This window comes from Pyrgilauda ruficollis, unplaced genomic scaffold (assembly GCF_017590135.1).
Source record: "Pyrgilauda ruficollis isolate IOZ18807 unplaced genomic scaffold, ASM1759013v1 scaffold14, whole genome shotgun sequence".
NCBI classification, from domain to species: domain Eukaryota; kingdom Metazoa; phylum Chordata; class Aves; order Passeriformes; family Passeridae; genus Pyrgilauda; species Pyrgilauda ruficollis.
The window spans coordinates 7,333,445-7,346,237 of record NW_024512543.1 but is presented as its reverse complement, the minus strand read 5'-3'; the positions used below and the strand labels follow the sequence as shown (position 1 = coordinate 7,346,237).

The following is a 12,793-nucleotide window of genomic DNA, read 5'->3' as shown; positions in this document are numbered from 1 at the left end:
GATAGGAAAACTATTTATTTGCTGTAACTCCTACTCAGAAGTAGTGGTTTATTATATAAATTTAATATTTATTTACATTCACATAAAGATTTCTTAGTTCACAAATGGTTTCCTTGGTTTTTTTTTTGTTCTCTGCTGCATGTCTGGACCGGCAATCCTCTGTTTCTATAGCACAGGTAGAACACAAACAGTCAGTGTAAACTTCCTCACACTTCCTTGTCCACGCAGTTTGGCCCTGGCCTGGGAGGTCACTTTGGCAAGTACAGTGGAGCAGAGCCTCACCTAGCCACGCTCCTGAGCTTGTCAACGAGGGAAGCACATGAGTTCATTAAGGCAGAGCTGTTTTTTTGAGTTTATTCCCTCCACTGACAGACAGGCTTAACATTTTTGATGACAAATGAAGTGCTATTCTTAGCATTCTTTGGCTTTTCTTCACTTCCTAATAAAATTCCTTTTCTTCTTCATCAACAGGACGATCCCTTATTTCATATTCCCCGGTGCTGGGCAGCCAGCCAAGTGCTGGGTTCCCTCTCTGGCAGGCACATGCATGCCATGGCCGTCGGGTGGTTTTTGCTGTGCTTGCTCTTCCTTACGCTGCTTTTTCCGCTCCACAGCTGTACGCAAGGCCTGAAGAATCAGATCTTTGTTGTTCTGGACGTTGTAGTAACTTAGATTCACCAGTTTGTCAAAATTTTCTTCTGAATAGCTCAGATTGTTTATGTAATATGGGCCACAGGCATTGGCAACATCAACCTCGCCCTCTGCCATCTCTGAGGGACTGCGCTTCACACCTAACAGACAAGCAATGGCTTGGTTAATTTGCAAAAAATAATTAGGGTCTGGGTGTTTCTCAGGCATGCACAAATAGAGGATCACAAACCTAAACTAAATCAGTTTTTTGCCCAACTCTGCATTGAAGGGACACAGCATATGAGCAGGCTGAGCTTCTATCTGCTAATACACAGAATAAAGAGATTCTTGGAAGGGTCAATTAATTTTGTTGGATTCTGAAGATTACTGGATTCCAGTGTGTGCCTTTGACTGCTAAAGGACGGCTGAAGGTCCCACCCATGGGGCAGGGACCTGAGGAAATGGAGATCCACTGCTGTGTGCTATGCTGTAATCCCACGTCACGGTTTCACCCCAGCCAGCAGCTAAACTACACAGCTGCTTGCTCAGTACACCCTGACCATGGGTGGGGAGAGAACCAGAAGAGCAAAGGGAGAAAATGTGGGTGGAGATCAAGATGGTTTAGTGGGACAGAAAAGGAAGAGGAACATAATTCTCATTCCAGATCCTAAACAAGCACTGTACCAGCTGCTAGGAAGAAAATTAACTATTTCCCAGAGCAAACCAGGTTCACATAGGTTTTTATGCTTCCTCATTATTTCACAGACCCGTTGGTATTCTGACAGCTAGCATGAGGCAAAGAGAGCATTAGCAACCCAGAAATGGTAGGTAATACTGTCAGACAGAGTATCAGAAACATGAGAATTTTTCTATCAGCCTCCAGTGAGACCATCACACTGCCAAGAGGGTGCTACTGCAGAAAACAAGCACCCTCCACAGGCACAGATACCTGCACCACCCGAGCCAGGGCAGGGGAGTAGGTACTGGGAGAAGTCAGCATCTCCCTGACATGACCTCGTGCATTTGGGGAATCTTCTCTGCCAACATGGATCTAACATCATCAATCAAAGGGTTCTGGTTTTCCTTGAAGGGTCTCTCAGTGTCCAATAGATGTACTCCTCTCAGCTTTGCAGACAGAGTTACAGTGAACTGGTGCCATTCAACTGAAGTAGTCTAAGTGTCCCACAGAGAATTCCCTTTCTACTTGATTATGGAATAGCCTTACAGTGCAGAAGTTAAGCAGTTTGAATATGTCAGTTTTACTTGTTTACTGCCCAGACTCTAAATTCCCCTTCTAAACAAGCTGATGGATGAGCTGCCTATGTAAAAACTGCCTGTTCATGTGATTGTGCTAAAACTTCACATGCTGTACAATTTAGATCTGGGCTAGGGCATGGTACTGAAGCCCTATAAATTAAGCTGATCTCTGCCTGTCACTAACAAAAGGCAGACATCCATTTCCAGCATCACAGGACCTTCTGCAGCATCCATCCTGCTGCTGTGGAGGTCAGGTCTCAGCTGCAAGGTGTCAGTCCTCCCAAAAAATCTGCCTGCACAGAGCCCTTTCATGCCAGCTCAGCTGACTCTTTGCTCAAGGGGGCATGACGAGGACCCCTTCCTTCTCTTCCTGCTTAATCTCATCTTGCAGCTACCAGCTGAACCAGTTGGGCAACACAAGCTTGCCTCAAGTGTATGCAATAGGCAGATATTGTGCAGGTCTTCAAATGAATTTTCTTCATACCTAGCAACACCCCTTTTTTGACTGGCTGATAATTTATGTTGACGTTTAACATCTGCACATTATCAGATGTACACCTGATAGTAGATAACTGACTTAGGCTAGGCATCCCTCATTTCTGGAAATTAGTGAGGGGAAGAAGGCCAGCAAACTCCCTCACAGAGCAATACAAAAGAGCAGTACAGAAGCTAAATCTCAGCTCTCCTTCTACTTCTCTCTTATTTTTTCCTTTCTTTAATTCTCTCTACAAAAGGCAACTGCAGAAAGCAACCTTTGGGCTATCTCATCAGTGGTGAGAGCTGGAGTAGAATCGTGTGTACATGCATAAATACCCTCAGTCTATTTGAATCCTGTTCAGAACCCCAGTTGTACACCTCAAATGTGCAATAAACTCAATAGACAAAACAAAAGTACCATATTATTTTTTACAACTTACTTAATATAAAAGATTAAGGATTGATACAACTGGGACAATATCTTCTGCATTTGTTTTGGTTTTTAATTGAATGTATCATGTACAAACCTAGAACTTCTGGCTTTCAAGTAGGGCTTTGAAGTGAACTCACAATCTGAGTTAGGAATTTTAGCATCTGGAGAAGGAGTAACTGAGGCTTTGGTGGCAAGAGTATATTATGGCATGTGGGATATGGTACCAGGACCTAGAATTCATCTGTTTAGAAGTGACTGGCAATTACAACTCTTGAAACTCTTTAAATTTCAAAGGGAACAGACACTGTTGGAATGGCTTAGTGTTGTACTTTCATCACTTCACTGTGCTTCACTGTTACATTTTCACCACTTTGCTAGTTCATCCTTTTTTTTCAAGGTTATCTGCCTAACTATTATTTTAAACAATGAAATCCTTAGATTCCTTGGAGCATTCTCTAACAGGAGAGGATGACAAGTATGAGAGGAAATTACCCCTGCTAATTTCTACTACTGCAGATAAACAAATATTGTTTTCCTCAATTAACTACAGTCTGCTTATGAAAAGCAAAAAAAAAAATCTGAATCGGAAAATATGTACCAAAGGCGATCCCACATGCTTCGCTACTGTCCAGGAAAAATCACATATTTTAAGGTTTTTTATATGGTTCATATCTAAGCAAAGAGAATTAAAGTCTGTTATTACAGTGTGGTCTGAAAACCAGGTGTTATCCAGTACAAAAGGGGAAGAAAGTGGCCACTGGCTGTTAATGTGATGGGCAACTGTTAACTTACCAGGTGCTTTGTATTCCCTGAAAGTGTCATTTACTAGAGGGAAAAATACCACAATAGGTGTTTCTGGGCTCTCTTTATCACCAACAATGTAGCATTCCTTCAGATGTGGAGTTTCCTGATCATCTGGCACCTTTGTAGGGAAAGGAATTCCCTGTTTCTCGAAGTATTTGGAGGCATCTTTCAGGGGCTTGTTGCCACAATAGGAAAACAAAAGAAAAGAAAACATCAGAACATATGGGAAAAACTTTGACCAAAATCAGATTTCACTGGGAATATTTGTGGGGCAAGGGACGGGTTCTGACAGATTATGGTACACATCCAATTAAGGTGTAGGTTGTTTATGGAGTCAAGCCTTGGAAGGCCAGAGTTAAGTGAAATGGATCTGAGTCCACCTGCCTGTCTCTGAAAATCTACACTGGCTATGTTTCACATTTGGCATGAAAAAGTTGCCTTAAGACAACTTTTTATTCGTAAGGAATTTAGCGTTCCTAGATGCAAACTGGTGTTGCATTTATTTGTATATCTGGTCTTCTGCATCAAACCCTTCTATTGTTGCAGTTATATTGTCCTGAAGGTACATTTTCCCTTGCACAGGAATATGTATGATTGCATTAAGAAATATTAGACAATGTTTGAAGGCAATTAGCTTCATTCATTCTACTTCTGTCTGCCTTCAAATCAGCTAAAACCACTTACATGTAAAAAGGGGCAGGTATAGTTTACTAAATTATTACTTCCTGATAACATTGGTACTGTTCCATAAAGATATGTGACCCCCAGTTAACAGCAAACTATTAACTTGCCAACACTTCCCAGATATTGGGGTAAAACAAAAGTTTCTATGAGTAGAGGATCAGCCATTCTGTGAATTCAGTGATGAAACAGAGAAGTCAGTGAAGAAGAATGTGCAAGACTCACCCCTGTCTGTGAGCCTGAGCTGTAGTTGAAATGCAAAATGACATCCACTTTCCTTTCTGGCCTCATAAGGGGTGGGTAACTGGTAGCAAAGGCAAATGCAGTATCAATCAGGATGAGGTAGTCTGTTGCTGTTGTCAGGTGGTTGGGCTGGGAGTCCAGCTCACAGTCTAGGAAAGAAGCACGTTTTTTTCAGAGAAAGTGCCCAATGCAAGGGAAGTGCTGAGGAAAGTCTATTGTTAACAAAAAGGGACTTCAACTTTTCTTGGGTCCTAGACCTACCTATATAGCTGATGGCTGCAGTTCAGTCATTTCTCAGTTCCTCATCTGGCTTCCTCTTTTCACTCTTTACTATGCAATTTCTTTGGCTTTCCTCTGACTAAAAGGGATTAACTTGGGGCTCAGAAGAATAGACTTAATTCATCTTGTGTGTGACTCTGATCAGGTTGGTGGTTTTTAGTTTTCTTTTTTTTTTCTTTTCTGTTAATATGAAACAAATTAAAATGGCACCTTGCTCTCTCAACACAGTAAAAAGACTAAATATGTTGGGTGCCTTGCTCACTATGAGAACTGGCACACAGCTGCAATTTTACATGGAATATCTGGTACCAGACTGAACAAAATAATTCCCTACCTGGATGACAGGGAATACTCTTACAAAGGTTATATCCTACTTAGAAGTAAAAATGTAACAGGAAACAAAGCTCTCTGCCATATCCCTTGAGCATGGGTAACTAACTGGGACTCTTCTCACCTATCAGTCATGAGACTTTAAGAATTTTTTAAAAGAACTTAGTTTGAATCCTCTCCTGCTACCTAAATTTAGCTTTCAGTGACAAACAGCATCAAATATTATCAAAATGAAACAAAAAAAGCAGTTAGCTTGATAACTTTTAAAGGATTGTTTCTTTTTCACAAGGATGGTTTAAACTATAACTCAAAGCAGGGTGTTACCATACCTTTCCACTTGGAAAACTCGCTCTCTAGGTAGTTGTTGTTTATCTGGAGGCCTTTCAGGAAGTTATGGATTTCTGAGGCTGCTGGACGTAACATTGCAACATCTCGGAATATTTCTGAAAAGCTGTCAGGGGGACAAACCACTCGAGTATCCAGCTCATTTGGTCTTGTAGGGAATAGGGCTTCATCATCTGCAGAAGAAAGAATAACAGCTTATATACGTGCTTTCACTGTTGAAGTCAATATGTGCAGTCATCTTTTAGGTAATTATGTTTGAAAATTTGGACTTCTTTCTCTTTCTACTTCCAGGATTTTCACAAATCTCATTGTTTTTTTTAGCTAAGCTTTGAAAAATTCATTTCTTCTTCTCACTTCACAGTGACAAAAGCTTTGTTTGTACTGCAAAAGACTCCACCTCACCTACTAGAAATTTCTTTGCTTTGCTATAGTTTTATCCATTAAATACCTTGCACTTAACTGTGTCTTTCTTTGCTAGTCCATGCCACATTTTCTCTCTCAGACACATAAAAAGCCACACAATAACAATCTCTCAGCCACACAAACATAATTAATATTCCTCACTAGCAAATACAGAATCCTTGATTTAACAACCAGAAATTACTCCCTTACAAGTGCTAGAAGATAAAATAAGTAAGCCTTTTTGAAATACTTCTCTTCCATGTCATCTTTTCTTGGTAATGTGTTTGTCTTGTGTATTTGTCCTTGAAATCTGACCATGTGGAACTTTCTTAATTTTGTATCATGTTTTGCAAATGTCATCCTTATGAGTAGTTTGGAATGACTTCCAATAGTACTGAAGTTTCTGTCAATGTTTTGTCGACTTCAGAGATGTAAGGATGTTGTTTGCTCTCATTTCTCTGATGCTTCAACTTCTGAGAGAGGAAGATTGTGGAATGCTGTGTGAGCATCTTCCATCTACAGGGATATTTTTCTCTAGTTTTACCCTCCTGCTCAGAAAATATAGAGGGCCATTGTCTCTTATTTTTCTGTGATGGATCCTGTGGGTTCTTTTCACATACAACTGGAATAATTGCTGTATGTAATACATGGCATGAATTTCCTTCTGGTTTACATGTGGGTAATGGAAATGCCTGAAGAGAATGTTCTAAAAGGGCCTTGAAAAATTCAGTAAGAGAGTAGCAGCACAGAGGGGAAAAAAAAGATAAAACAAAATAATCACTTAAGAATAACCCACCTATGTCAGTAATTTTGTCTCGTGTCCATTTGTGCCAGAAGTCTTCTGAATTAACAGATATATACCAAGCATCCATGAGATTCAAGGAAAATACACTGCTCCAGATCCCTGTGGCATAGGATGTATTTCACAGAAAATAAATGGGGTGCAAAGGAATTTGATGTAAACTTTTCAAATAACTCACTGAACACTTCAGGGAATGGGGGCAGAAATGTCCCTGCATCATTCTAGAGAAGGTAGGGAGAAAGTGCTAAGGTGTAGAAAGGGGATGGTGACCTGAGAGCATTTCTGATCACAGAGGGGAAGACCTGGGTCCTTACTGGAAACTGCAGCCAGGGACAGAGAGATTCTAAGTTGCTTCCTTATGCCTCACCATTAACTGTAGTGAAATCTCCACACAAGCAAAAAGTTTCAACTTCTCAAAAAAACCCCTGAAACTTCCTTTTTTCCTTTATGCAGTTGGTGGAAGTAGAAGGAACAATGAGGCAAGAGATTGCTTTTGCAATGGGAAGAAAGGTTTCCTTACTGCTTTCACTTTTTTATGAAAGAGGGAAAAAAAGATAAATATTACAACATATTTGCACTCTGAAATGGAAATTTTATCTTAAGAATTAGTCAGGGCTAGATGTGGCAGGAACTTTGTAGATAAAAAGGTGCATTTTAGAGACTCAGGCTGCAGAAGAAGCAGATGGTTTAACTTAGCAGCAATGATACACAACTTTCGTTGCTGACATATATATATATGTATTGCAAAGGTCTCATGTCAGTAAGCATATCTACAGATGAAATCAATAAGTCTGTTAAGATGAATAAGATCACAGAGAAAATGAAAAATCCTGCAGATTGTGACCTGTTATCAGTTCTGGTATTTTACCATATATTGCTCCTGGTAGATAAAAACACACTAAATGTTTAATTTCATAAGAGGGGTTTGTGCAGGAGCAGATTATATTATACTACTTTTCCCCAGAACAACAAATCACCTTCCAAAAAGCAGATTCTGGATTCTGGGACTTTCTTCATCAGGCGACCCATGAAGAATTCACTGCCAAAATCTTCTGCAGGGATGAAGGCACCATATTTTGGGAATCCTACCTCATAAGGGGTGAATTCCACCCATTCTGAAAAGAAAAGGCATAAGACAGATTGATTACAGCAGCAGAAGCATAATTATTTGAATAAAACATGATATTGGCCAGGTTAAGGCAGACTGGTTTCTAATTAACACCCTTTCCAGCAGGCATTTATTCACTGTACATTTCACAGTGGTGAACATGCAGAACAAATTGTCCTCTTACATCTATATGTCTCTATAAACTTTTTGACAGTTTCTACAGAAGTGCATAATGTCTTCTATTGTCCTGCTTTTGATCCTGAATTATACTAAGGTCTTGAAAACAGTAACTATTAAATTTAGGTGGATTAGCCTTGCAGAGTATTTGTGCATTGAATTGATATCCTTATCTAATCTTAAATTGACCCCAACTGGGATTAATATTAAATGCAATTCTGCAGTATTGTTACCTCTAAAATCCTGGTCGCTGATTTTATCCTTCACATTGAGAGAGAGGTAGATGGGCAGGGGGTTTTGACCCTGACTTAGTGCCTGCTGCTGATCTGTGAGCTTATGGCAGTCCTCCTGTTTGAAAAATGATAGTAGCTGAGGACAACTGGATGACACAAAGAGCCTCCCACTTCATCTAAACCTGGGTTCTGACAATGCAGTGCGTACATGACTCCAGCGCTCCCCAGTTGCTTAGTTCAGAAAGGTGCTGTCATCCCTATCCCTGCCCCAATGCTTCAGCACACAAATAATCCTAAATTCACACGTTGAAAGAATACGGTAAGGAGAAAATGCTGTTACCCACATTTTTTTATTTCAGAAAAAATGTCTGGGAATGTTTGAAAAGCACTCTTGACAGGAAATATTTCTTTAAGAAAGAGTAAACCCCTCTGACTGTCCAGAAAAACACCTTTTCCTCAGACCTGTGACAGAGACAAGGCTCCTGCAGAGTTAGTGTTCAGCAAACCTTGGCCCTCCTGCTGCAGAGCTCAGGCAGGGTGGAAAGGGAGGGATGGTTTGGGAGCAGAACCAAGGTCTGTGAGTGTGCTCCTACAAGCAGAGCAGCCCGTGGAAGGATGGCTGTGCCACCAGCGCCACCAAGGCTTCCCTTGGGCCATTGTTGGCCAGGGGACAGGGCTGTGGGGACACTCACAGCTCCCTGCTGAACACAATCCCTGGGCATCTCTACCACTGTGCTATGACCAGGCAGTAGAAATACTGTGTGTGGGGTTAATCATATTACAGGGGGGGTGTTTTCTCATTCTAAAGTATAAATGGCCTAGTGGGAAAGAAATATTGATGAAGATTAAAATAGAGCCGGAACACAGCTCTTGATGGAAATGTTTGCAGGGTGATGTCTTATGAACAGCTCAGAGATACTGTCTTTGGGCTTGTGATTTTCTTTTGTCTTGCCTTATTGTGCAGCTCTTTTAAAAGAACAGCAGGATTTCCATTCAAATATTTACATGTGAATTCACAGGATCACAGAATGGTTGGGGTTAGAAGGGCCCTTAAAAGTCACTTAGCTCCAATCCCATTGTCATAGGCAGGAACACCTTCCACAAGACCAGGTTGCTCCCCATCCAACCTGGTCTTAAACACCTTCAGGGACGGGAGGGTCCACAACCACTCTGGGAACCTCTTCCAGTGCCTCACTACCCTCATAGTCAAGAATTCTTCCTAATACCTCATCGAAACCTACCCTCCTTCATCTTAAGGCCATTTCCCCCTTGTCCTACCACTACATGCCCTTGTGAATAGTCCCTCTCCAACCTTCTCATAAGCCCCTTCTACATTCTGTGAGGAATAAATTAAAAGATGTTCATACTGTAAGTTTCCTGTTATTCTTTTCATTCCCATCCTTTCTGTAGCAGGTGTGATGTTAAGATCTGTATAATACAGCCAACAAGCACTATGAATGCTACTGCCAGGGCACATGCTTTAGGCATCTATATGAAAAACAAACATGAAAAAACCTGTTTTGCATAAGGGTGGTCAAACATTGGCACGCGCTGCCCAGAAAATTTGTGGAGTCTTCAACTGTGGAGATATTCAAAGCCAGGGTAGTTCAGGGTAGCTGGCCCTTCCTAATGCTGCTTGGACAAGATGAATTTCAGAGTTCCCTTCCAATCTCAAGTAGTTTTTTATTTCCTCACTGCTGTATTCACTTGCTATTAAAATCTGAGGAGAAAGGTGCTGTTATTGTACCTTATCATGTAACATGGTTTCAATGATGAGTCCCCACAGATCTGTGAAACACAGCTGATGTCCTTCCTGTTTCCTCTGGCACAACTCTTCCAAATAGTATTTCAGACGATCAGGGGCAAAACAAGCAACAAACTTATTTTTAAGTACATGCTTTCGGGCGTCATTGAGGGTTTCCTTGAGATCCTTTTGGGACCAGTCAGGATCTTCATACAAGTTTGACATTGTCCTAGAAAAAAAAGAACAAACAAACAAACAAACAAAAAAAAAAACACCAGGAAAAGTGTGAGTTCTGAATCAGAGCTTTGGGAAGTTATGGAGGTTTGTGTATTACGTCTTCATTTATATGAAAAAACACCATGTGTTTGGTACTATCCACATATTTAATTAATTGCAAATGTGGGGAAATACCCACTGAAAGAAACAACTGAAAAAAAAAAAACAGGAAAAGAAAGCCTTTTCTTGATAGTTAAGATCATATAACTCAAGATCACTCCATGATGTCAATTATGGAAAATTCCTGTGTTCTTATCTTGGTCTTACCATGTTGTTCCAGATAAACCAGTGATATATGAGACGCAGTCCAAGACATTCATTTCCTGCACACTGAGGAGGTGAGCATACATGGCTGTCAGAGCTCTGGTTCCACCTCCCGTTGTCATGATTGCCACCACAGGTACCTGTTCAATCCCAAAATACATGCATTTAGTGACATGGTCTGAGAAGGGACAGAGACACCTCTGATTAGAAGGAGAAATTTACAGCACTGATGAAGTAGTGAAAACATGCCACCAGTCCAACATGAAGAAAAACCTGAATTAATAATGGGGCATGTAAGGAGTAAGAAATACTTCATATTTTCCTCTGTCAAGCAGCTCTGCAATAGAACATGAAATCCATTAGCACATTTTCAGTGCTCTGTTTGAAAACCATTAATACAGAGCAGCAAAAAAATTAGCAAAAAATTAGAGGAAGTGGTACCTTCTTTCATCTGAATCAGATTATTATCAGACCAGAACATATCAGTGAGTTTCCATGTGAGCAGTAATAACTAACATCTCTTTTCCTGAAGTCTGCTGAAACTATTGTACAGTTATTCCACAGGCCATACTAGAAATGACTGAAGGATTTAAGAGCACAGGCCAGTTCAGACCACCTGAAACCAGAGGCTGGTGATACCATTCCCTTTTAAAGTTTCTGGAGGGAAAGAGGAACCATGCTCACTCCACCTACCACATATACAGTATATACACATACACACAGTACTGGACATGCAAGTGAGCTGCAATTACTTGCTTCTGTGATCATACAGAAATCCAGGAACTGGCAGTGTTAGAAACAGAATTAATTCATAAACATGAATTGGCTTCTTTAACAGTAAAGGCAGCTACTGTGTGTTGGAGTGAATTAATGTCATGTACAAATCAGAAGAATATAGAGAGATTGTATGCTCTGCAGAGAAGTATCTGAGGGGAAAGGAATGACCATGCCTTAGTGCTGGCATTGAAAGGCAGAATCTTGTGTCTGAAAGGTCCAGCTGTGCAAGAAAAGCTGAACTCACTTTAGGTCAAAATATGAAAAATTTTTCATGTCTGCATTTGAGTTTAGGCTTACACTCCAGTCATAGGTGCATAATTAAAAAGAAGAGACACCTGATTTTCCCCTGCCTTAAAATTTATGTTATCAATCCTATTTGCTGAGCAAGATGAAGTCAGACTGGCAGCGTGCTGTGCTCACACAACAGGACACTAAATGATACACAAAATAAAACCCAGTTTTAACCGTGAGGGAATGAACTGCTGAATCCACTGTTCAAATATGGCAAAAAAGAAACTTTGGCCACGGCTCTGAGAGCACCAAGTCCTTCTCTGTGTTACAGGGCAGACTGCTACTGAACACAAGGCTAGATTCTCTAGCTTCAGGGCTACAGACTTTTTATTCATGTTTATGATGAGTACTCATTTCTTCCCTAGAACAGAGAAGTCAGCCACTGAGAAAATAGCTCAGCTGTAGCTGGTACATGAAACTACAGGGTTTCAAAAAAAAGTGACCCAAAATGCTATGTTTTGACACTTATCTGTGCAGAAAGCAGAGAATGATTACGTCTCAGATACCTCATCATCCTGCAAGTCCTCTTCCAGATGCAGAATGTCCTTCAAAGCAGCTGCAACCACCTTCTTCCTCTTGCGAATGAAATCGTGTTCCTGGGCACACAGATCAAACCCCAGGCGTACGTCGAGGTCTTCCTGGCTGCAACAGGGATCAGATCTCATACATCACATTTGTAGTCTAAGCCAGCATTTCAATTGCTTTACTTCATAAATAGACAGGCATTCACTACCAAGTCTACATAAAGCAAAGGAGGAAGATATTAAATTTTCTGGTTTTTTTTTTTTGGAGAAAAGCAGTCCCTCTGCCTTAGAACTGAAAGGAATTTTTTTTCTCTCTGCCAAAGATGTCTGGAATTAAATACAGCTACAAAAAACGGCCGTTCCTTTTCAGACATAAATCCAGAAGCCTGCAGAGGGCAGTGTTTCAAAGGTGGCTTTTAAAAGTTGTGCAAACTTCCACTGATATCTGTGAAACGTTCTACTGAAGTTGTAGATTTACATGATCAGATGTTCTTTTGGTGCTTATAAGCACTACATTTGTGGTTTGAAAACTGCTGTGAAAATCTTGCATAGGCGTTCTAAGGAAGGAGTTTTTAAATGACATCTGTATGTGTATTTCATAGCATATTTACTGAAAAAAACCAGCATGATGGAAAAAGAACCTGCTTTTCTGGAAGTTCCCTTCTGTTACAATATGGAACTTAATGTAACATATCTATCTTATACATTTTACTAAG

The 12,793-nt window shown here is 40.5% G+C and overlaps 1 protein-coding gene across 1 annotated transcript in view; it reads right to left on the bottom strand.

Annotated features, from left to right (window-relative positions):
- Window positions 1–480: 480 nt before the first annotated feature.
- The window catches only part of LOC121349543 (cytosolic phospholipase A2 epsilon-like), a 32,124-nt gene continuing 19,811 nt past the window's right edge, over window positions 481–12,793 (bottom strand). The window contains exons 12-21 of the mRNA XM_041460090.1: window positions 12,060–12,195; window positions 10,489–10,625; window positions 9,949–10,174; window positions 8,202–8,316; window positions 7,661–7,798; window positions 6,678–6,785; window positions 5,464–5,652; window positions 4,508–4,674; window positions 3,590–3,776; window positions 481–791 (exon numbers count right to left, since the gene is read on the bottom strand). Of these exons, the coding sequence (XP_041316024.1) occupies window positions 481–791; window positions 3,590–3,776; window positions 4,508–4,674; window positions 5,464–5,652; window positions 6,678–6,785; window positions 7,661–7,798; window positions 8,202–8,316; window positions 9,949–10,174; window positions 10,489–10,625; window positions 12,060–12,195 (1,714 nt within the window). The remainder of the gene's footprint in view (window positions 792–3,589; window positions 3,777–4,507; window positions 4,675–5,463; window positions 5,653–6,677; window positions 6,786–7,660; window positions 7,799–8,201; window positions 8,317–9,948; window positions 10,175–10,488; window positions 10,626–12,059; window positions 12,196–12,793) is intronic.